Below are 26,283 nucleotides of genomic sequence, written 5' to 3' on the forward strand. Positions count from 1 at the left end.
TATCATGGTCTCTGAGGACAGGTGTCAATCCATATCTGCCAAGTGACCCTATGTAGGGGAAACAGTCTCTATTCTGCTCTGTGTCAGTGTGTATCAGGGGCTTTGTGGACAGGTGTCAATCCATATCTGCCCAGTGACCCTATGTAGGGGGAACAGTCTCTATTCTGCTCTGTGTCAGTGTGTATCAGGGGCTTTGAGGACAGGTGTCAATCCATATCTGCCAAGTGACCCTATGTAGGGGGAAAAGTCTCTATTCTGCTCTGTGTCAGTGTGTAGCATGGTCTCTGAGGACAGGTGTCAATCCATACCTGCCAAGTGACCCTATGTAGGGGGAACAGTCTCTATTCTGTGCTGTTTCAGTGTGTATCATGGTCTCTGAGGACAGGTGTCGATCCATACCTGCCAAGTGACCCTATGTAAGGGTAACAGTCCCTATTCTGCTCTGTGTCAGTGTGTATCAGGGGCTTTGAGGACAGGTGTCAATCCATATCTGCCAAGTGACCCTATGTAGGGGTAACAGTCTCTAATCTGCTGTGTGTCAGTGTGTATCATGGTCTCTAAGGACAGGTTTCAATCCATACCTGCCAAGTGACCCTATGTAGGGGGAACAGTCTCTATTCTGCTCTGTGTCAGTGTGTATCAGGGGCTTTGAGGACAGGTGTCAATCCATATCTGCCAAGTGACCCTATGTAGGTGGAAAAGTCTCTATTCTTCTCTGTGTCAGTGTGTATCAGGGGCTTTAAGGACAGGTGTCAATCCATATCTGCCAAGTGACCCTATGTAGGGGTAACAGTCTCTATTCTGCTCTGTGTCAGTGTGTATCATGGTCTCTGAGGACAGGTGTCAATCCATATCTGCCAAGTGACCCTATGTAGGGGTAACAGTCTCTATTCTGCTCTGTGTCAGTGTGTATCATGGTCTCTGAGGACAGGTGTCAATCCATACCTGCCAAGTGACCCTATGTAGGGGGAACAGTCTCTATTCTGCTCTGTGTCAGTGTGTATCATGATCTCTGAGGATAGGTGTCGATCCATACCTGCCAAGTGACCCTATGTAAGGGTAACAGTCCCTATTCTGCTCTGTGTCAGTGTGTATCAGGGGCTTTGAGGACAGGTGTCAATCCATATCTGCCAAGTGACCCTATGTAGGGGTAACAGTCTCTAATCTGCTGTGTGTCAGTGTGTATCATGGTCTCTATGGACAGGTGTCAATCCATACCTGCCAAGTGACCCTATGTAGGGGGAACAGTCTCTATTCTGCTCTGTGTCAGTGTGTATCAGGGGCTTTGAGGACAGGTGTCAATCCATATCTGCCAGGTGACCCTATGTAGGGGGAAAAGTCTCTATTCTGCTCTGTGTCAGTGTGTATCAGGGGCTTTGAGGACAGGTGTCAATCCATATCTGCCAAGTGACCCTATGTAGGGGTAACAGTCTCTATTCTTCTCTGTGTCAGTGTGTATCATGGTCTCTGAGGACAGGTGTCAATCCATACCTGCCAAGTGACCCTATGTAGGGGGAACAGTCTCTATTCTGCTCTGTGTCAGTGTGTATCATGGTCTCTGAGGACAGGTGTCGATCCATACCTGCCAAGTGACCCTATGTAAGGGTAACAGTCCCTATTCTGCTCTGTGTCAATGTGTATCAGGGGCTTTGAGCACAGGTGTCAATCCATATCTGCCAAGTGACCCTATGTAGTGGTAACAGTCTCTATTCTGCTCTGTGTCAGTGTGTATCATGGTCTCTGAGGACAGGTGTCAATCCATACCTGCCAAGTGACCCTATGTAGGGGGAACAGTCTCTATTCTGCTCTGTGTCAGTGTGTATCATGGTCTCTGAGGACAGGTGTCAATCCATATCTGCCAAGTGACCTTTTGTAGGGGGAACAGTCCCTATTCTGCTCTTTGTGAGGAGGAGGAACGGGAAATGAGTAGCTCGGCATCCAACCTTGTGCAAATGGGGTCTTTCATGCTGTCGTGCCTGTTGAGGGACCCTCGTATATGTTGCTAATATTTAAGTACTATTGTCGCTCATTCTAAGGGATTACACTAGGGGTCTGCTTGGGACCAGAGACTGAATGCGCAATTATTTAAGTATGTAGATTACTGATGTGCATACGGGCGCTTTTAAAGAAGAATAGCCTAGCTAAGGTACTCGCTTAGGTAATGTACCACTTAGGTAATGTACCACTATGGCTTACGATAAGCAGGATAAGCAGGGTATCAAAACCAAGTCCGGTTAGAGATTACTACAGCCAGGGTGTCTACGGCTGTCGGTGATGAGTCCTGCGGTGTGTGCCTTAGTTGCCTTCCGTCATGAGGCTCAGAGGCAGCTGTCGGCTTCGGCTTCAGGAATGGCCTGTTAGATGCGTCGCTGTCGGCCATTTTGTTGGGGCCGCGTGGTAGCTGTTAGTTGAGTCTCCCAGGGGCACTGCAGATGTTTATGTGCCCGGTGGGGACCGGGATAACCCCCGCCGGTCCAGAGGGGGGGATGAACGGTGCCGGGGGGGCCACAACTGTGCTGTTCGTTAGCCGGGTCGGAGAGTGAGGCAGTGGCCGTCCGCCCCACTCCCCTCCCGGATAGGCCTCGGACCCCAAGCCCCGGAGCATCTCACCAGGACCCAGATTCACCTGAAATTCGGTGCTCCAGCTGCACCGGGGCACTCCAGGACCTCGTACCATGAACTTCCAGGGTCATCCATGCTGAGTAAAGTGGGTATCTTTAGTTGAATTCCTCAGGAGCCATGTTGTCTTGCAGCCTGGTAGCATGGCCGCCCGGCCCCTCCCCCTCCTTTTATTTTTTAATCTAACTAATCCTTGTTTTACTTTCCTTTTCTCATTTATATATCTAAAACATGTTTTGTCCCCTTTTTTACTGACTGTGCTATTTTCTCTTCTGTGTGTGATTTGGAAGCTCTTATAACTTGCTTAGCCTCTTTCTGCCTAATCTTATAGATCATTCTGTCTTCCTCACTCTGGGTTTTTTATTTTTATTTAAATTTTGTATTTTTGCGTGCATAAGGTTTACAGACATGCAGGTAATGCCCCAATAGCAGGTACCGACAACTTGTATTTGACATATATATGGCATAGGTTGGGTCTGCACATTTTTAAAGTTAAAACATTCAGGCTTAAAGAAACACGAGTCAAGCTTACAATTACTAATGATAGGTCGAGGGGGTGATGTAGGACTCGATCTAGAGAGTGCAGGAGGGTTGTGTTTTGCGTGTTGAACTGGGAGATTAGAGTAAGAGGGAGGGGTAAAGTAAGGAGTGTGACCAGTGGTGCCCGTTGTGTAATGAGGGGGGCAGTAGCCCTTCTCCATGCTAATTGTGTAGGTCTGAGCACCTTTGGTGTTGAGATTCTCCTCTGCGTGGGGTGCCCCTAACCTTGGGGGTGGCGGGGGGGGGGGGTATATTAAATTAGTTTGTTTGCCAGCTGGGATCGTTGGTCCGTGACCACGTGTAGGTGCGGTATATTAGGCATCTTTTAAGGCCGTGTCAGGCTATATCGCCTGTGCTGCGTTACAGCATGTATATCATGGTTGGCAGGGTGGTCAAGAGTGTAAGAGAGCTGCAGAACATTTGTTGGTAACATGAAAGGAAAAGGAAGCAAAAACAAGCAAACATAAAGGAAATGCAGGCACACCATGGTGCGATTTTCTGTAGTATGTTATATAGTCAAGTTGGTGGAGGCGCTGCTGCACCAGATCTTGGTTCAAATATCGCAATGTTAGCTGGATCCCAGCCCCTAGGATTCGGCGGCCCAGATGGGATAGCGGTGGGCACGTGTAGCCCCAGTGCAGTCAGGAGCGTTGGTCCTTCAGAGACAGTTCCCAGCTTGTGTGTGGCTCCTTCGTGTGATACCAGTAAGGATCGTGGGGTCCCCCATCTGTATGCGATCCCTGCCGTGCGTAGTTGAGATGTGATTGGTTGTAGAGATCTGCGCCATTGTAGGGTGGCCCTTGTGAGGTCCTGGTAGACCGTGAGCTGGGAGCCTTCGAATGTATATGGGGTTTTGTCCCTCAGGGCTGCCAGCAAGTGTCCTTTGTCCTGATATGATATGCAGCGGAGTATAATATCTCTGGGGGCAGCTGGTTGTGCCTTGGTGGGTCCAGGTAAGCGATACACCCCGTCAATAGTACATTTTCTCGCCGCTGGGGCTGGTAGCACCGAGGCCACTAGGCGTCGCAGGTAGTGAGGAAGTTCCTCTGCTGTTACTGTGTCAGGGACCCCGCGGATCTTGGCGTTATTATGCCTGTGGCGGTCTTCTAGCGCTGAAATTTGTGAGGTAAGTACCTGGTTAGCGGACTGAAGGTTGCTCAGGGTGTGTTGTATAGTTGATATCTCTGTACGGACATCTTGTATGTCATTCTCTGTGGCACTGACGCGGTCTGTGACCTGCTGGACGTCCTTTTTAATTGCCGCTGTGTCAGCTGCCAGTAGTTTCTGTATGTTCAGTAAGAGAGTTTGTAAGTCCTGTTTAGTGGCCAGGTTACTGGTTATGGAGTCAAGGTATGTGGTGTCTGTGTCATCTCTCACCATTGTGGCCTGCGTCTCTTGTGTTCCAATCTGTCTGAGGTGCTCTTCGCGCTCCCGCTCTCCCCGGCCGCCATTTTGGATGGTGACGATTTTTGCAGCATTGTGCTTATGTCCCTTGAGTCCTGGACATCTCCGTGTGAGGGCTTTTGCTGTTTGCGCCTCATGTCCACCGGGTTTGCTGTGGGACTCTGTGGGGGCTGTGGAGGTATCTCTTCCGCTCTGGTAAGTGCTGCACCTCCAAGAAGCGTGTCCCAGCAAAAGTAGGCCGGTGCTTTGTAGGCCCCGGACCGGCGCTTAGTTTTGCCCGATTTCGGCGGCTGGAAGAAGGGCATCGGTGGGCAGCAGGTCAATCCCCCGTGCTGATGGTGGTGTCGTCGGGGTCGGATTACCCCTGGTATGTCCCTTTTTTAGCGGAAAATCGGTGTTTCTAGCGGAGCCCAAGTAAATGGCGTCCGCTCGGCTGCGCTGGCCACTCTGGGTTTTTTTATGATTACTAAATGCTAACGTTTTGTTTTTTACTATTTTGGCCACATCTGCAGAGTACCACAGTGGTTTCTTGAATTTTTAGCTTTTACTGACAAGCCTAGTGCAATTTTCTGTTGTCTTCAGCAGTGCAACATTTAAATAATCCCATTTCTGTTGGACTCCATTTAAATTGCTCCAGTCAGATAATGACTCCTTTACACATATTCTAATTTTAGAAAAGTCTGTTTTTCTAAAATCTAAAACGTTTGTTTTTGTGTGGTGTGACTCAGTCACTGTTCTTATATTAACCCCTTAAGGACCAAACTTCTGGAATAAAAGGGAATCATGACATGACTGATGATCACTGGATCCTAAACTTTTACCTACAATAATATCTGATACAAAATCTCCATTTGTTAACACTAAATCTACTATGGCCTCTTTACGAGTTGGCTCCTCAATGACTTGTTTTAGAGACAATCCCAGTAGGGAATTTAGAATATGTGTGTTCCTGGCACAAGCAGCTATTTTGGTTTTCCAATTCACATCAGGAAGATTAAAGTCACCCATGATGATAACTCCCCCCTTCATTGTCATTTTAGCTATTTCCTCAACTAGTAGATTATCTAACTCTTCTATTTGTCCGGTGGACCAATAAATCACACCTACACAAGTTAATGTGTGATTACCAAATTCTAACGTAACCCAAACTGATTCTATGTTCACCTCACTAACTCTGAACTGCTCACTGAGAGCATTTGTTCCCTTTTGAGAAAGATGCAAACCATCTTTTTGTTGTACAGTTTATTTCCATTCCAAACAGAGCTACCATGAGAAATAAACCCAAATCCTTGCTCCCGACACCATTCACCAAGCCACAAGTTATATATACAATATATTACTTTTTTTGATTGCCTCTCAAAGCTTGCACTCTATATTTAGAGGTGCTTACTAGCTATGTGCATTCGTTATACAAATATGATTTTGTCAGAATTTTCTGAATTCTTTTCTTATTCGTTTGCTATCACATAAACAAAAGTCCTACATACGAATTATATATTGAACAAAAAGGCAAATGCTGAATGCATTACCTTTTCATTTCAGTTCTTAATTTCTTCCTGTCTGCTCTAGTTTTCTTTAAAACATAAGACAAAGTAGGGACTACTTTGACCCAGGGGAGGAGCAAAGTCCGCTCCATTTCCTGTGCTCAAAGCAATTTTCCCACAATTCTCACTGTAGCGGAATGGACTTTGCCACAGTACCTTCCTTTTGCTAAAGGAAGGTGTCCAACCACCCTATTTGTTACTATATTTCAGTTACTTGCCCTGTTGGTTACATGAAGATACTAGTAACAGTGTAATATTAACTCTCGTTCGTCTCGTAGTTTGGTAGGAATCCTATTTCAACAATTTTACACCATACTGTTTGACAAACAAACAAAGTACTGAACAACCAGGCCACCTAGTAGAGAAGCGTGGCATCAATTGACCTCCCTAACTGTATTCACACTAGTTTAATTGCCAACCGCACAAACTAACTAGGTGTTCCCTGGGTGGCCGCCATTCAGCATACGAACATGTGGTGGTGGCCATCTTTACATGTAAATTGCACCAGCAGTGTTTGGTCGTCGAGTGTCTGGAACCCAAAACGTACACGTGACGGTACAAACATCGCAGAGACTTCCATCCTCGCATAAGTTCGTGGGAACTCAAGGGAACAGAGCAGCGTTCGGTAGAAAGAACAATACAAATGGGGGAAATTAAACAAACAAAGACACAAAACATTCTGTTGTATATTTTCATGTATTTCAATTTCCCGAATGGAGACCAACTGCACAGCCAAAACTCATGGAACTATTCTCGGCTTACACCTCGTGTGCGGTCGGTAAAACTAAGACATCCATACAACTTTCGAAGCACTGCACCGATCTGGGTGATTTTTCAGTAGGTTGCTCCCCCAGATCGGGGCTATCAGGGGTTGTTGGAATTATGAATGTAGGATATGTTTTTGGGGTGTTTTCAGAAAAGTGTGAAAAATTAGATTTTTCTGTTTTGGGATAATTGAGTTATATCGTTACATAGTTACATAGCTGAAAAGAGACTTGTGTCCCTCAAGTTCAGCCTTCCTCACATGTTTTTGCTGTTGATCCAAGAGAAGGCAAAAAACTTAGTCTGAAGCGCTTCCAATTTTGCCACAAAGTAGGGAAAAATTCCTTCTTGACCCCAAAAATAGCAGTCAGATGTCTCCTTGGATCAAGCAGCTATTACCCCACTAATGACAAATTATATCCCTTTATGTTATGTTTTTGCAAGTATTTATCCAATTGCAGTTTAAACATCTTTAATGACTCTGACAAAACCACCTCTTCAGCAGAGAATTCAATATCTTTATTGCTCTTACTGCAAAAAAAACTTTTCTTTGCCTTAGATGAAATCTCCTTTCTCTAGCCTAAATGTGTGACCTTGTGTCCTATGTATAGCCCTGTTTATGAATAGATTTCCAGATAAAGGTTTGTACTGGCCCCGAATATATTTGTATAATGTTATCATATCCCCTCTCAGGCGCCGTTTTTCCAAACTAAACAGATTAAATTTTTTTAACCTTTCTTAATAACTAAAATGCTCCATTCCTTTTATCAATTTTGTAGCTTGTCTCTGCACTATTTCTAGTGCCATGATATCTTTCTTTAGAACAGGCGCCCAAAATTGCACAGCATATTCATGGTGTGGTCATACCAGCAATTTATAAAGAGGCAAAATTATATTTTCATCCCGAGAATTTATGCCCCTATTTATACATGACAAAACCTTACTGGCCTTAGCAACTGCAGCTTGACATTGCATATTGCTGCCTAATTTGTTGTCTATAACAATTCCCAAATCTTTCTCGTGTGTGGTTATCCCTAGTTCACTACCATTTAGGGTGTAAATTGCTTGTGCATTCTTAACCCTGAAGTGCATAACTTTGCATTTCTCTACGTTAAATTTCATCTGCCATTTTAGTGCCCAGTCCCCCAATCTATCCAAATCCCTCTGCAGCAAAGCAATATCCTGCTCACATTTTATTACTTTACAAAGGTTTGTGTCATCTGCAAACACTGATACATGGCTTTCAATGCCTATTTCAAGTTCATTTATAAATATTGTGACAAACTGCCATTTGCCACTGGGCATTGTAGAAAACTTATGGCTAGCCTCCTGCCCTACGACTATGGCCCCGGGACATATTACCCTTTAAGAACTGCATTTAGGCATAATAGATTTTGTATTATGCTGTCTCTGGCTTTTTAACTGGGCTGTACAGAGACTATGGACACCTGGAATATGTTTAACTACTTTGCTGGGATTCGGTATTAAAACCGTTCGGGTCTTTTCAATCATTCCCTTTGTCTCAGCGTCTGGGTGGCCGCCATTTCGGGACTTTGCACGTGTTCGCGGCCATCTTGCGCACGAAGAGCGATGTTTTGCCATTACTCGCGTGGAACTAAAAACGGATGTGCAAACAGGCGAACACCGCTGAGTCCTCCAGACCTCCGTAAATTCGTACTGTAACTACCGAACGTTCCGCCATTCGGTATAAAGACTTAATAGACTATGGGGATTCTAGCGACCATAGAGATTTGACTGGATAGCACAAATTTCATATATTTTCACCGTACGAACGGGGACCGACCACAAGACCAAAACTTATGGAACTATTTTCGGCTAGTTGGTCTGTGCGGTCGGTCAAAACTTTGGGACCCCATAACTCCTGAACCATTTGTCCGAATAGACTGATTTTTGGATATGTTGGTCCCCTGGACGAGGGATACCAGACTTAAAGCTGTACCCCCTGTTTTTGGGGTACATCCAGAACTTGGATAAATTACTGTACCTGTTAATTATGTTAAATGGTTATCTGAGGGGAGGGGACATGGGGGTTGTACCATGTATATGATTGGTGATTTTATGCCTCCCCCTGGGTGTGTTCTGTCTGTGTGTAACTGTAATAAAAAGCAGGCTCAGTGTTCTAGTCCTCAGTTCTTCTTGACCCTTCAAAACGTAGTCTCGTCTCGTTCTTGGATGGGGATTATTTGAGAATATTACTCTGCTCTTTTTACAGCTGAACCTGACTCTCCCTCTGGATATCGTGGATGGGATTATACCAGCTTTACTTTTACGCAGCAGCTTGCAGGGAAAAGGACGTATCCAACGGCTGATACACTCTCACAACCTGGGAAGCCGTTACAAATATGTTAAATAGAAGTGGTCCCAAAACAGAACCCTGAGGGACACCACTTACCACTTTTGTCCAGCCTGAAAATTTACCAGTTGATAAAGTAATTAACTCAATTATCCCCTGAGTAGAGGGGAGGGATTGTATACAGTGTATGGGAGTGTCTTGTAACTTAACTCTGTTTTTACTGGTTGATGTATATTTTTATCGGTGCCCTACAAGGTCCACCTGAGTGGTTACATTTGGGGCAAAACCTGCATAAAAGGCTAGCCTGGCCATTAAAGGATCAGTTCTGCTCCTGATACTGAGTGTCATCCAGTTATTGGGAAAGGTGATGGGATATTTGTGGATTATCTTGTATTTATGCCTGCTGTTTTGGAGTTTCCAGCTTGTTCCTGAATAGCTTTTGGAGTAACCGGCGGAGAAGAACCCCTGCTACTTCTGCTCTCCGCTACACTCACCTTCCTCCTGCTGCTTTGTTCGGCATTCGAACACCAGCAAAACTACTGAATTTCATCCTAACAGAATGAGAAAAGTTTGCCCAATCATGTTAAACACAATTCAGGAGTTTTGATCCTTTCAGAATTTCATTAGAATGAATGAAATTCCAATCCTATTCATGCCGCAAGTAGATAGCTCTAAAATTCCCACGGTATTAGGAAGCTATCTACTAATAGGCTGAAAGACCTAAATTGGTCTTTCAGCCAAATTTACTAAAACTAAGTAAATATTATTAAGTATTAGTAATAGATCTGCCCCTACTCGCTATACCGTGAGTAGGGGCATGTCTACCACACAGAGAGCAGCCAGTGGCTGCTCACTGTTGTAAAAATACCCCCCACTTCTTTAATAAAGTGCCCTTTAGTAGGTCATCTATAAAAATAACTGAGGGCCAGTAAACTAAACGGGGGACCTAGTGTCCTCCCTCGCCCCCTACGAATGAGCAGCGGGTGGGGGCCCCAAGATACAATAGGGGGGAGGACCTACTCTTCCGTCCCCCCTGGCCGCCACCCATGAGTGGCGGATGGGGGCCCTTAAATACAATAGGGGAGGAATACACAATAGAAGGATAAGGGTGCTATACACAAAATACGACAACTGGTGCAGCTTAAAAACACCTCGTGTACAGTCACTTATTACACCAAATGAAAGATATAGTAAACAGAAAAAAAAGGTGAAAGCGCACAAACAGTGGAATATTTTACCTTTAAAATCTTGTATAGGTCCTATTTTCAGCAACAGGTAGTAACTGTGGACCCTATATACAATATATACAAGAAAACAACATAATGTATACTGTTGAAATATATTTACAATATGTGGAGAATAAAAAAGGTTCACTCACACTTTCCAGAGCCACATAAGTTAGGCTCTGGACTGTAAAGGTATTTCATCCATCAAGGGATACACTGGATCTGATCCTCCTCTTAGATGTTTGTAACTCAGGAACCAGGTAAGGTGAAGTGTTAAAAAAAACATTTATTTGGTATAAAATAATAAAAGCAGAAATTGCTGACACAGCAGCTAGCACAACGCGTTTCGACCCTCCAGGGTCTTTTTTAAGTGCAGTATATCCTCCCATTTGCTGACCCACCTATATATGCCTCCAAGTTACCATATTGGAGACAAGTGTAGCAGCAGGAAATGGTAATTGAATGTCCATATTTGGTCATTGCAGGAAGCATCTCACCACCACTAATATGGTGGTGCTTCCTGTTTTGACATACATAAATAAAGAGAGGGAAAAAATATAAAATTATATAAAATTGCTTCCTGTTTTTACATATATAAATAAAGAGAGAAAAAAAATCCTGTTTTTACATATATAAATAAAGAGAAAAAAAATGCTTCCTGTTTTTACATATATAAATAAAAAGAGAGAGAAAAAAAAAGAGTGCTTCCTGTTTTGACATATATATATAAATAAAGAGAGAAAAAAAAAGGGAAGGGGGAAGAAAGAAAACACATGTTCATTTCAATATGTGGGATTCCAAGATGGCAGTGACTTTACATCCGCTGAGCGTCTTCCGGGGTTCCAAAATGACTGTGATTCTACTTCCGGTCGACTTGTTTTCCAAAACAGCCATGCGCCTACTTCTGCTCGGCGTATTTTCGTCAAGTTTTTCCTAAGTAGTTGGCTCCTCCTTTCTTCGGACTCCACCTCTCCTTAAATATTAGTTCAAAGAACGGCAGTCTTTTATATAATATATATCTGGCAATATGTATATCGTCCAGATCCAATTAATCTCCAATTAGATGCCAGATAGTCCACAGTATATGTTAATTTAACCATAAAAGAGAGAAAGAATATAGTAAAAATTATTTCATTAAAAAGACAATGTATTAGCAGATACCTATTTTAATAAGAACTATATCCTTCGCCCAAACTTATGAAGTAAATAATAAATACATAAAAATATAAATACATAAAAAAAATCATAAAATGCAGTTCATTTCAAAATCAATGTTGAGCCCTCTAGGTGTTAAAGTGCACATTTCAAAGATCCATTTGGTTTCTTGTAAACTTAATTTTTGGTTAAAATCCCTTCCTCTCCAAAGCGTAGTAACTTTTTCTATAGCATGGAATTCCATTTTTTTAGGATCGGAGTTGTGTTTTTCCACTAGTCAAGACAGGCCCATCTTATTTACAGGACTCTATGTGTCTTTTAAATATACTACAAGATTTTAAATGGGAAGAAGATTTTTATCTAATCACCTGCGATGTAACAAGCTTGTATACGATAATAGATCACGAAAAAGGCTGTGAAGCGGTGAAATATTTCCTGACAGAATCCCAACAATTTTTAGAACTACAGGTTGATTATATTGTGGAGGGGATTAAACTGATTTTAAGCAATAACTATTTTTGGTTTGAGGGTGATTTCTATCTTCAAGTAAAAAGGACTACTATGGGGACCAAGTTCGCACCAAGCTACGCTAACCTTTTTATGGCCTTTTGGGGAAAGCACTTTATATATAATAACCATGAGTACGGCGCGAACTTGGTACTCTATAAGATGTATATTAATGACATATTTTTAATTTGGAGAGAACCGACAGAACTTTTTGAAATATTTTTTTATTTTTTTGAATTCTAATACATGGAGTATCAAGCTGACTAAAGAGAGCAGTAAAACAAATATTCCTTTTTTATATTCAGAAATATATATTTTAAACAACGCAATAGAGACCAGAACATATTTCAAACAGGTAGACGTGAACAGCTACATCCAAATGGATGGCTGTCACCATCACCCTTGGTTAGAAAATATACCGAAAGGTCAATTTTTAAGAATGCGTAGGAACTGCTCAAAGTTAACATCTTTTACTGATCAAGCAAATGTTTTAAAAGAACAATTTGAAGAAAAAGGATATTCTGAAAAAGTCCTATTAAAAGATATTGACTATGTTCAAAACTTAGACAGGTCCCAACTTTTAAAATATAAAGAGAAAAATACATATAAAACAAATTATGAAATACCTCTTATTTTAAATTATGCGACCAATGTCAACACTTTAAAGGGAATAATTAAGAAAAAAATTGCATATTTTAAGACAAGACCAAAATATTTTAAAGCATATAGGGCCAAAACCTAGGTTTGTTTTTAAGGGAGCAAAGAATTTTAAGCAGATATTAACAAAAAGCTATATTGATAAAGAGAAACCAAATATTTTTTTAACAAATTGGGCAGAAATACAGAAAGGTTTTTAACATTGTGGTATGTACAATGCATGCAAAAACTCTAATTTTGCACTAATAAAACTAAAAAAAGTTACCGTATATACTCGAGTATAAGCCGAGTTTTTCAGCCCATTTTTTGGGCTGAAAAACCCCAACTCGGCTTATACTCGAGTCACTGTCTGTATTATGGCAATTTGCATTGCCATAATACAGACCGGGGGAGAGGGGGGCTGGCAGAGCTGTACTTACCTGTTCTGCAGCTCCTGTCAGCTCTCTCCTCCTCCGCGCCGTCCGTTCAGCACCTCGGTCAGCTCCCAGTGTAAGTCTCGCGAGAGCCGCGGCTCTCGCGAGACTTACAGTGTGAGCTGATAGAAGGAGCTGCACGGACGGCGCAGAGGAGGAGAGAGCTGACAGGAGCTGCAGGACAGGTAAGTACAGCTCTGCCAGCCCCCCTCTCCCCCCACTGAACTGCCACTGGACCACCAGGGAAGGAGAGCCCCCCTCCCTGCCATGTATCAAGCAGGGAGGGGGGACGAAAAAAAAATAAAATAAGAAATAATAATAAAAAAATATATAATAATAATAATAAAAAAAATAATAAAAAAAAGGGGGTATAAGGACCACTGTGGGAGGGGGGGGGGGGTATAAGGACCACTATGGGAGGGAGGGGGTGGGATAAGGACCACTATGGGAGGGAGGGGGGGTATAAGGACCGCTATGGGAGGGAGGGGGGGATAAGGACCACTATTGGAGGGAGGGGGTGGGATAAGGACCACTATGGGAGGGAGGGGGGTATAAGGACCGCTATGGGAGGGAGGGGGGATAAGGACCACTATGGGAGGGAGGGGGGGGGGTATAAGGACCACTATGGGAGGGAGGGGGGGATAAGGACCACTATGGGAGGGAGGGGGGGGATAAGGACCACTATACCACTATGGAAGGGAGGGGGGATAAGGACCACTATCGGAGGCAGGGGGGTGGGATAAGGACCACTATGGGAGGGAGGGGGGGAGAAAAGGAACACTATGGGAGGGAGGGGGGGAGAAAAGGAACACTATGGGAGGAAGGGAGGGGGGATAAGGACCACTATGGGAGGGAGGGGGGGGATAAGGACCACTAGGGGAGGGAGGGGGGGATAAGGACCACTAGGGGAGGGAGGGGGGGATAAGGACCACTAGGGGAGGGAGGGGGGGATAAGGACCACTAGGGGAGGGGAGGGGGAAGTAAGGACCACTAGGGGAGGGGAGGGGGAAGTAAGGACCACTAGGGGAGGGGTGAGTTAGGACCACTGGGGGAGGGGGGTGAAGGAACATGGGGGTGGGGAGGTAAGGACCACTGAGGGAGGAGGAGGGGAGGTCAGGACATATGGGGGGGCAAATATCCTTGCACCGGCCCTGCACACACTGCATTCATACACTGCATTCATACACACACTGCATTCATACACACACTGCACTCATACACACACACTGCACTCACACACACTGCATTCATACACACACACACTGCATTCATACACACACACGCTGCACTCATACACACACACGCTGCACTCATACACACACACGCTGCACTCATACAGACACTGCACTCATACAGACACTGCACTCATACACACACGCTGCACTCATACACACACACGCTGCACTCATTATACACACACTGTAAATAAATATTCAATTAATATATTTTTTTTAGGATCTAATTTTATTTAGAAATTTACCAGTAGCTGCTGCATTTCCCACCCTAGTCTTATACTCGAGTCAATAAGTTTTCCCAGTTTTTTGGGGAAAAATTAGGGGCCTCGGCTTATATTCGGGTCGGCTTATACTCGAGTATATACGGTATGTATGAAACGTAACTGGAAAATCTTTTAAGATAAAATCCCCCATCACGTGCCAGTCAAAAGGAGTGATATATCTTTTAATATGCAAATGTGGATTACAATATATAGGAAAAACCACTAGGGCACTTAATATACGTATAAGTGAGCACATACGAAATATTAAAAAGGGTTTTATTAACCATAGTGTATCCAAACACTTCCTTGAAAAACACAACTCCGATCCAAAAAAACTGGAATTCCATGCTATAGAAAAAGTTACTACACATTGGAGAGGAGGGGATTTTAACCAAAAATTAAGTTTACAAGAAACCAAATGGATCTTTGAAATGTGCACTTTAACACCTAGAGGGCTCAACATTGATTTTGAAATGAACTGCATTTTATGATTTTTTTAATGTATTTATATTTTAATGTATTTATTATTTACTTCATAAGATGGACGAAGGATATAGTTCTTATTAAAATAGGTATCTGCTAATACATTGTCTTTTTAATGAAATAATTTTTACTATATTCTTTCTCTCTTTTATGGTTAAATGAACATATACTGTGGACTATCTGGCATCTAATTGGAGATTAATTGGATCTGGACGATATACATATTGCCAGATATATATTATATAAAAGACTGCCATTCTTTGAACTAATATTTATGGAGAGGTGGAGTCCGAAGAAAAGAGGGGCCAACTACTTAGGAAAAACTTGACGAAAATACGCCGACCAGAAGTAGGCGCATGGCTGTTTTGGAAAACAAGTCGACCGGAAGTAGAATCACAGTCATTTTGGAACCCCGGAAGACGCTCAGCGGAAGTAAAGTCACCGCCATCTTGGAATCCCACATATTAAAATGAACATGTGTTTTCTTTCTTCCCCCTTCCCTTTTTTTTTTTCTTTTTCTCTCTTTATTTATATATGTCAAAACAGGAAGCATTCTTTTTTTTTCTCTATTTTTATTTATATATGTAAAAACAGGAAGCATTTTTTTCTCTCTTTATTTATATATGTCAAAACAGGAGTTTTTTTTCTCTATTTATATATGTATAAACAGGGGGCAATTTTTTTCACTCTCTTTATTTATGTATGTCAAAACAGGAAGCACCACCATATTAGTGGTGGTGAGATGCTTCCTGCAATGACCAAATATGGACATTCAATTACCATTTCCTGCTGCTACACTTGTCTCCAATATGGTAAATTGGAGGCATATATAGTTGGGTCAGCAAATGGGAGGATATACTCCACTTGAAAAAGACCCTGGAGGGTCGAAACGCGTTGTGCTAGCTGCTGTGTCAGCAATTTCTGCTTTTATTATTTTATACCAAATAAATGTTTTTTTTAACACTTCACCTTACCTGGTTCCTGAGTTCCTGCTTAGAAAAACTTATTACAAACATCTAAGAGGAGGATTAGATCCAGTGTATCCCTTGGTGGATGAAATACCTTTACAGTCCAGAGCCTAACTTATGTGGCTCTGGAAAGTGTGAGTGAACCTTTTTTATTCTCCACATATTGTAAATAGATTTCAACAGTATACACTATGTTGTTTTCTTCTACATATTATATATAGGGTCCACAGTTACTGTCTGTTGCTGAAAATAGGACCTATACAAGATTTTAAAGGTAAAATATTCCACTGTTTGTGCGCTTTCACCTTTTTTTTCTGTTCACAATAGGGGGAGGACCTACTGTCCTGTTCCATCCAGCCCCCACCCATGAGCAGCAGGTGGGGGCATTAAGTTACAATAGGGGGGGACCTACTGTCACATTCCCCCATCCCCCACTCATGAGTGGAGGGTAGGGGCCTTAAGTTTCAATAGGGGGGGACCTATTGTCTAAACCCCCAGCCCCCACCCATGCGTGATGGGTGGGGACCCTAAAATACAATAGGGGGAGAACCTACTGTCTCATCCCCCCCGGCCCTCACCCATGAGTGGCAGGTGGGTGCTCTTAAGTTACAATGGGGGGAACTATTGTCCACCCCCCCAGCCCCCAGTCTAAATGTAAAAATGCACACCCAAGGTGACTAAGAGTCACTAAATACCTGAAAATAATTGAATTAAACTTACCATTAGAAGTCTTCTTTCTTGTAAAACCTTATTTTTTCATTCCAAAAATGGCCAAATAAAAATCCATAATCCCCGTCAAACTTATAAAATAAAAAAAACCTGTGTGCAAAATAAAAAAACACAGAAAATAAAATATCCAGATGCTAAAAAAAATAATCCATCTTCACCTATAAAGCCTTCCCACACCCTGCCATTTGACTCAGAGCACTCTGATTGGTTGGTTTAAGCCAACCAATAAGACTGCTGTGATCTGTAAATCTTAAACCTTGCCTGATTGGTTACTTGCACAGCTGATTTACCTATCACAGCAGTCTTATTGGTTGGCTTAAACTAACTAATCAGAGTAATAATTCACTCAATAATGTGACTAAACACAAATGGTTTTGGAAAAAAATGATTACCTTGGGCTTTAGTACTACATTTCCAAGCTGGTCTTATTTTACCTTAAAAATATATATATATATATTCAGCATGTTGGTTAATAATTAATATAATATAAATATATTTTTCTTGCAGATTGTAGCAAATGGCATTCTTTTTGTCAGTGTGAATTTATCTGGGGTCTTCGTGAGAATATTGTCAGAAAGAGCACAAAGAAAGGCTTTCCTTCAGGCCAGAAATTGCATAGAGGACAGGCTCAAACTGGAAGATGAAAATGAAAAACAGGTTAGTTAAATAAAAGCTGTTTATATTTTTGCTTGTGTTAGGGAATGCAATTATTATTTTTTTAAGTCTGCCTTAAAAATTATGATAAATATTTAAACAATCTTTTGTTTTCTTGGCTAATCCATGCCACAATCACTTATGGGATTTACCAAGATTTAATAAGTGGGTAATTAAAAGACAAGAAGACTTAAATGCTGCAATTGTATTTATTAGATAAGGCTGACTTTAATACACTGTGCCCAAAGAATGATGTGGAGGTGGAAGTAACATCGAGATGATGGTGTCTGACATGGAAACAGTAGAAGTCTTTGACAATGATGCCCAAGAAGCTGAAGACAGCAATAGTGGAATGAGCTTTAACTCCTTCTGGCATAGCTTTCTGTTGGGGTCATATTACACTGCTGGGCAAAGCGTTCCATGCACCTACATTTTGGACCGAACGTTCGGAGAGAGCCTTTCAGTGATACACAGACAACATGTTCCAAATTAGGCTACTACCAGTGTATTAAGGGTCAGGCAAACATATTTATAGATAGAAGTTACGGCAAAAGTAACATGACAAGATTATATCAGCTAAACACGATATTGCTTATTCAGCAACCAACAATATGTATTTCTGTAACCAGAGGTTAAAAAGGTATTTCTTTGATGGTCTGCAATAGGTTTTACTTTTAAGCTGACATTTAAAAATTGCTATTTCTAATATAGTCTTGTTTTTTTTTTTTAACTCAGTTCCGTTCTTTTATTCTGTAAGAATAACTCATTATACATATGATATGGCAGAGGGTTAGGTGTTGAGTATCATTACAGCTGCCTTCTGAGGTCCTTTCCCATTAGTAAACTCCCAACTAACCATGAGACATAATGCAACTTAAAATAAGGGAAAGTGGAAAAGGTAAGTGTGACAGATCCATCTGTATAGATTTATATTGCTGGTTCGTCTGTTTGCCTTAATTTCGTTGGATTTCCTGTCCGTATGCCCCTGTTCGTGGGATACTGAACTACCGAATGAAACTGCCGAACAAACAGCCACCCAGGAGAGGAGTGTGCTGCTCGTTAACCTCTTGGCCCCAATTAGAACGTTGTGGTTAACCGCAGACACCTCTCCATTCCATTCGTACGGGTGGTTGTCGTTCGTATGCCGACCATGAGGCGGCGGCCATTTTGGGACACGAGAAGAATCAGCGGCGTTCGGTGCAAATCCTATGGAACTGAGCGCTATTCGGTAGAAATATGCACTCAGATCCAGGCTATCTGGGGATACGTTGCACGAACCCTTTTTATTCGGTATTTTTGCAATTATGTATTTTACTGTAACTTTGTCATTGTATTTTAAAATGGCGATTGTCTCTATCCTGGGAGATAATTAGGTTTCTTCCCAATTATCTCCGGGATAGAGAAGAAGGATTGATGGGTAAGATGGGAAGGGCTTATGTTGAAGCCACTGTGATTGGCTAATGTCCAATATATTGTACAGTCTTCCACAAGGTCCACTAGGGGAGTGTCCACCTTGTGGAGACCCGCATAAATACCGGACAGGTAGCACCCATTAAACACATTCCTGTTTGACCTTCAAGACGGAGCTTGGTCTCGTTTGTGGAGAGATTTATTATTGGGACAGTACTTTTCGTTATTTCTAGCTGTGGAAGGAATTCGACTGAATTGCTGATCGGGAGTTGCCGCGTTCGTATGCTCCGTTCGGGAGTTTGACGATCGGCTGGATTAAAACTGCATTTCTGGAGAAAAGGGATTATCTACTAAACGGCGGCTTCATCTACCTGGCGGTGAGTGTCATAACAGTAAGCCTTATTATTCAAAAAAATTTGAAAATCACTGGATTCTGGACTCAAGGTACTCCGCTTACATCAAAATCATACATCCTTTACTCAATCTTACACCTGGATCTGCTAACACTTCCTCTCTCTCCGGCTAACTCTAGAAAAAGGAAACCAAAAAAATGTTATAAAATATTTTAGCATATCCAAAAAAAAGAAACACATAGTCTTTTAACCCATTAAGGACTGCGGACGTACCTCATACATCCGCGGTAAATTTGAGTGCTGGAAGCATTGCATCCAGCCACTCTAAAGGGCATTACACGATGCCTCGATATTGAGGCATCGTGTAATAACCCCCAGACTGCTGTGTTTGCTGCACGCGGCGCCCGGCAGTGTGGAGAAAAGCATCGGAAGCCATCAGGCAGGGGTCAAGGCACTATAGTATAAATAGTAAATAGTTAAAAAAAATATTAAATTTAAAAAAAAATAGCACCTCCATCTCCCTCCCCATGTATTAACCGATTGCCGCCGATCCCACAATTTTCCCTGAACATAGATAAGAAAGATTCCCTGCTCTGGTGCGTTCGTCTATGTTCGGGGAAGTTTCCCTGAACATAGACATGTGCACCAGAGCAGGGAATCCCTTAACTCCTCACTTACCAACCAAAAGTTCTACGACCGGGTCGTAGGAACGGAACCTGGTCGGTAAGTGAGGAGTGTCTGTATTATCTATGTATAAAATATTATAAAATAATTAAAGCATGTTATAATATATTATGCATATATAATGCATATCTAAAATGTCATTATAAGTGTACTTTGAGATATATACACATATATCTCAAAATACACTTAGAACTAAATCATATATATATGTATTATATATGTATAATATATTATAAAATGCTTTATTTATAATATATTATACATATATAGAAAATAAAAGTGTGTTTGTGTATGCATATATATATATATATATATATATATATATATATATATATATACACACACACACACACATATTATGTATATAAAAAAATTTGATCAACGTTTCGACCCCTATAGAGTCTTTTTCAAGATCTTGAAAAAGACCCTATAGGGGTCGAAACGTTGATCAAATTTTTTTTGTACATGTAATTTGCATCACTAAATAAACAAATCTTCATATCAAGACCTATGAGTGCACCTTTCATCTAACTAACGCTGAGGTTTGCACCCAGGCAAGAAAAAAAGTTTTTTTCCACTGCAACAGGGTGAGTGCCAAGACTACTCATTTTTATATATTTTTTATATATATATGTATAAAATGTCCAAAATGATGGCTGCACTCCTCAGTCTTCATTTAAAATCCAAATATCTTTATTAGGTATACATTAAAATAGATATCAACATTTCAGCCCTACTCTGGGCTTTTCTCAGGATCATAAAATACAAACAAGTGAAATACATACACTAAACCAACTTATATACCGTAAGGGAAAGTGAAAAATGAATTAACTCACCCCAGCTGATGTATACACCCGATCGGCGTCCTGCTGATCGCTGTATGCATGTACACTGGCAGCCAATGAAGATCGCTAAGCGGCATGACGCTATACGCATTTCTATGGAAACCTAATAACATTACCACAAAGCTATAGCAACAAGCAGACGCCGTGCGGGCAGCACATCAATGCACTAATCGAGCACATCGATCAGTGTAATGGAGCTGTTAAAAGAGAAAATAATGGACACAGTAAAACTGTCTAATGCCAAAGTGGTTAACATATCTATGTACACATAGTGAATTGGTGATACTAGCTTACATACTAATGTAGTAAAAGGTCCCTAAGTGTACCACAATATATAGTACATATGCAACCCTATAATGAACGGACTAAATATACTACATTATTTAAAGAGATATATGTAACGAACCGTTTTGCTCACCAGAGGTTAAAAACTGTTTAGGCGATATTCCCCTTTCCAGACGCCCAGGCAGCTACTACAAACACCAATCTCCCCAACTGAAAACACAGGAACACTGGAAATAGCCGAACAGGAAAAACCATATGAAAGGTGTGACAAGGTGCCCTTCGCCACTTTGTCCTGGAGAGGCCTGCTTGCCCGCCTCCTCCCCTGCGACTATGGTCCTGGACTATATTGCACTGCAAACCCTGTATTCAGGCATATGGACTTGTATTAGACTGTCTTTTTCCCTTTATCTATGCTGTAGGTTTGGACTGCTAATATAACCTAACAGCCAGGGGATTTAGGCGAATATAGTGCATGAGAATGCCATTACTGGAGAATACAGCCGTTCGCATGATTTCATGCGAATTCTTTGTGCTCTGAATAGGTGGCCGCCATTTCGGGACTTTTCCACGTGTTCGCGGCCATCTTGCGTGCGAACAGCGGTGTTTGCCTGTGAACGCATGGAACTGAAATCGGAAGCACAAACAGGCGAATACCGCTAAGACCTCCAGACATCCAGAAATACGCACGGAAACTACCGAACGACCGGCCGTTCGGTAGTTATACTTAACTTAGTATGGGGATTCTAGCGACCACAAAGATGCGAATGGATGGCAAGAATTTCGTCTATTTTACCGTGCGAACGGAGACCGACCGCAAGGCCAAAACTCATGGAACTATTTTCGGCTAGTTGGTCTGTGCGGTCGGTCAAAACTTTGCAGCCCTGTATCTCCCGAACCATCCATCCGAATGGGCTGATTTTTGGACAGACTGTTCCCCTGAACAAGGGCTATTTGGGGATACCAGATTTAAAGCTGTATCCCCTGTTTTTGGGGTACATCCAGAACTTGGGTAAAATAATGTATGTTTTAATTAGGTTATGTGTTTATCTGAGGGGAGGAGACGTGGGGGTGTTACCATGCATGTGATTGGTCAATTTCATCCTCCCCCTGGGAGTGTCCTGTATGTACCTGATCCTAATAAAAAGCAGGCTGGGTGTTCCAGTCCTGAGACCTCTTCTGACCCTCAATACGTAGCCGTGTCTCGTTATTGGAGGGAACTGCTATATCACACTGGGGATTGCTATGCGCTGCATATTCCCCTGAGCTCTTAATCACTTAGCTCTTTTAAGAGCTTGTTCCGGATACGCTCTCCTGGAGGAGAGGTCTTCCCCACACGGTCCTGGAGGACAGAAGCCGATCCAGGGTGGAAGGAAGACGGCGCGGCTCCAGTTAAGCTACGGCGGTTGTGGAGCCTGCGGTGGTTGTGGTGTCGTCTGCAGTGCTTGGAGTCCTCTGAGAGCGCTAGGAGCATCCATCAACGGAGGGTACTCGGTCGGGGTACTCGGAGCTCCGTTACATTGGTGGCAGCGGTGGGATGGCATCCTAGTGCGAGGAGAAGCAGCTCAGAGACACGGGTAACGTTTGGAGTTACAATTGAGGGCAACGCTAGCCATTGGGCAGCGCCCCTGGCTACAACAGGATGGCTTCCCTAGGGCGAGGAACAGCATCCTGGGAACACCCAGCAAAACTGGACTATTGGTATAGTCACGTACAGTTTGACGCTATGCTGAAGCGGCGGTTGGATATCTACGGGTCCCTTCTAACCGAGGAAATGGTACCAAGAATAAGGAGAGAACTGGCGGAGTATCTGCAGATGGAAGCCGAATATCGGGCAGTGAGGGCAAAGTATTCCGTCCCTGCGCCCCAACAACAGCGTGAGTTACAGGGGGCCGAAGGGGCCGTCCTTTCCCCCCAGCAGCCGTGTGTCCTACAGAGAGCAGAGACAGTTGGTCCCTCTCTACAGCAACAGGACCATGGTAAGGGAGTGGAGACAGGCAGTCTCCCTCTCCAGCGGCAGTGTGTACCCCAGGGGGCCGAAGGTGCCGTCCTTCCCCCCCAGCAGCAGTATGTCCTACAGAGAGCAGAGACAGTTGGTCCCTCTCTACAGCAACAGGACCATGGTAAGGGAGCGGAGACAGGCGGTCTCCCTCTCCAGCGGCAGTGTGTACCCCAGGGGGCCGAAGGTGCCGTTCTTCCCCCCCAGCAGCAGTGTGTCCTACAGAGAGCAGAGACAGTTGGTCCCTCTCTACAGCAACAGGACCATGGTAAGGGAGTGGAGACAGGCGGTCTCCCTCTCCAGCGGCAGCCTGTGTTTCCAGGAGAGGAGCACAGCACCCCCTCTCCCCAGCGGCAGCTTCCCCCAACAAGGGGAGACACCAATCCTCCAGACGGCGCAGATGGGACCGTGGTCTCTGTGCCTGACCTACAGGGATGCTGGACAGCCCTTCCAGATCCCCAACTACCCTCACCGGGACACCCAGAGGAGGGGGTAAGTACAAATTCCCCTCCCCAGCTAACCCCTAGCGTGGCACCAGGGTTAACGGAGGCGATGCTAACCCCTCCTGACGTCCATGTTCCCTTGACTACTGAGCCGGACTATGGTCTCAGTACCCCAGCGGAAGAGCTGGCAGCTGGACAGAGCGCAGTCGGCCTCTGCCCTACCCTTGTCCCTGGTCCAGAGCCTGATGTCCTGCAGGCTACCCCAGTGGAAGAGCTGGCATCTGGGCAGAGTACAGTCGGCCTCTGCCCTACCTTTTTCCCTGGTCCAGAGCCTGATGTCTTGCAGGCTACCCCAGCAGAAGAGCTGGCAGCTGGGCAGAGTGCAGTCGGCCTCTGCCCTACCTTTGTCCCTGGTCCAGAGCCTGATGTCCTGCAGGCTACCCCAGCAGAAGAGCTGGCATCTGGGCAGAGTGCAGTTGGCCTCTGCCCTTCAAGTACCCTCGGCATGTGGCCTCATTACCACAGCCAAATACCCAGGTGCAGTAACTGTGTGTTGTGGGTAGGCTGTTCCTGTACTTTGATGTTGTGGGGGGGCCACTCGGACATCTGTTTATTGTGGGTTGGTGGATCGACTAACGGAGGCACTGACCGACAGAAGGTCAGGTGCCTGGTTAGTCTTCCCCCCAAAGGGGAGATGTGTGACGAGGTGCCCTTCGCCACTTTGTCCTGGAGAGGCCTGCTTGCCCGCCTCCTCCCCTGCGACTATGGTCCTGGACTATATTGCACTGCAAACCCTGTATTCAGGCATATGGACTTGTATTAGACTGTCTTTTTCCCTTTATCTATGCTGTAGGTTTGGACTGCTAATATAACCTAACAGCCAGGGGATTTAGGCGAATATAGTGCATGAGAATGCCATTACTGGAGAATACAGCCGTTCGCATGATTTCATGCGAATTCTTTGTGCTCTGAATAGGTGGCCGCCATTTCGGGACTTTTCCACGTGTTCGCGGCCATCTTGCGTGCGAACAGCGGTGTTTGCCTGTGAACGCATGGAACTGAAATCGGAAGCACAAACAGGCGAATACCGCTAAGACCTCCAGACATCCAGAAATACGCACGGAAACTACCGAACGACCGGCCGTTCGGTAGTTATACTTAACTTAGTATGGGGATTCTAGCGACCACAAAGATGCGAATGGATGGCAAGAATTTCGTCTATTTTACCGTGCGAACGGAGACCGACCGCAAGGCCAAAACTCATGGAACTATTTTCGGCTAGTTGGTCTGTGCGGTCGGTCAAAACTTTGCAGCCCTGTATCTCCCGAACCATCCATCCGAATGGGCTGATTTTTGGACAGACTGTTCCCCTGAACAAGGGCTATTTGGGGATACCAGATTTAAAGCTGTATCCCCTGTTTTTGGGGTACATCCAGAACTTGGGTAAAATAATGTATGTTTTAATTAGGTTATGTGTTTATCTGAGGGGAGGAGACGTGGGGGTGTTACCATGCATGTGATTGGTCAATTTCATCCTCCCCCTGGGAGTGTCCTGTATGTACCTGATCCTAATAAAAAGCAGGCTGGGTGTTCCAGTCCTGAGACCTCTTCTGACCCTCAATACGTAGCCGTGTCTCGTTATTGGAGGGAACTGCTATATCACACTGGGGATTGCTATGCGCTGCATATTCCCCTGAGCTCTTAATCACTTAGCTCTTTTAAGAGCTTGTTCCGGATACGCTCTCCTGGAGGAGAGGTCTTCCCCACACGGTCCTGGAGGACAGAAGCCGATCCAGGGTGGAAGGAAGACGGCGCGGCTCCAGTTAAGCTACGGCGGTTGTGGAGCCTGCGGTGGTTGTGGTGTCGTCTGCAGTGCTTGGAGTCCTCTGAGAGCGCTAGGAGCATCCATCAACGGAGGGTACTCGGTCGGGGTACTCGGAGCTCCGTTACATTGGTGGCAGCGGTGGGATGGCATCCTAGTGCGAGGAGAAGCAGCTCAGAGACACGGGTAACGTTTGGAGTTACAATTGAGGGCAACGCTAGCCATTGGGCAGCGCCCCTGGCTACAACAGGATGGCTTCCCTAGGGCGAGGAACAGCATCCTGGGAACACCCAGCAAAACTGGACTATTGGTATAGTCACGTACAGTTTGACGCTATGCTGAAGCGGCGGTTGGATATCTACGGGTCCCTTCTAACCGAGGAAATGGTACCAAGAATAAGGAGAGAACTGGCGGAGTATCTGCAGATGGAAGCCGAATATCGGGCAGTGAGGGCAAAGTATTCCGTCCCTGCGCCCCAACAACAGCGTGAGTTACAGGGGGCCGAAGGGGCCGTCCTTTCCCCCCAGCAGCCGTGTGTCCTACAGAGAGCAGAGACAGTTGGTCCCTCTCTACAGCAACAGGACCATGGTAAGGGAGTGGAGACAGGCAGTCTCCCTCTCCAGCGGCAGTGTGTACCCCAGGGGGCCGAAGGTGCCGTCCTTCCCCCCCAGCAGCAGTATGTCCTACAGAGAGCAGAGACAGTTGGTCCCTCTCTACAGCAACAGGACCATGGTAAGGGAGCGGAGACAGGCGGTCTCCCTCTCCAGCGGCAGTGTGTACCCCAGGGGGCCGAAGGTGCCGTTCTTCCCCCCCAGCAGCAGTGTGTCCTACAGAGAGCAGAGACAGTTGGTCCCTCTCTACAGCAACAGGACCATGGTAAGGGAGTGGAGACAGGCGGTCTCCCTCTCCAGCGGCAGCCTGTGTTTCCAGGAGAGGAGCACAGCACCCCCTCTCCCCAGCGGCAGCTTCCCC

General features: G+C 44.3%; 1 protein-coding gene across 1 annotated transcript in view; it reads left to right on the forward strand.

The window, feature by feature from the left end:
- ADCY1 (adenylate cyclase 1) overlaps positions 1 to 26,283 on the forward strand; it is a 1,733,599-nt gene that overhangs the window by 90,501 nt on the left and 1,616,815 nt on the right. Inside the window, exon 2 of the mRNA XM_063452027.1 lies at positions 17,327 to 17,476. Within this exon, the coding sequence (XP_063308097.1) occupies positions 17,327 to 17,476 (150 nt within the window). The remainder of the gene's footprint in view (positions 1 to 17,326; positions 17,477 to 26,283) is intronic.

The sequence above is a fragment of the Pelobates fuscus genome, chromosome 4, assembly GCF_036172605.1.
Source record: "Pelobates fuscus isolate aPelFus1 chromosome 4, aPelFus1.pri, whole genome shotgun sequence".
In the NCBI taxonomy this organism is placed as follows: domain Eukaryota; kingdom Metazoa; phylum Chordata; class Amphibia; order Anura; family Pelobatidae; genus Pelobates; species Pelobates fuscus.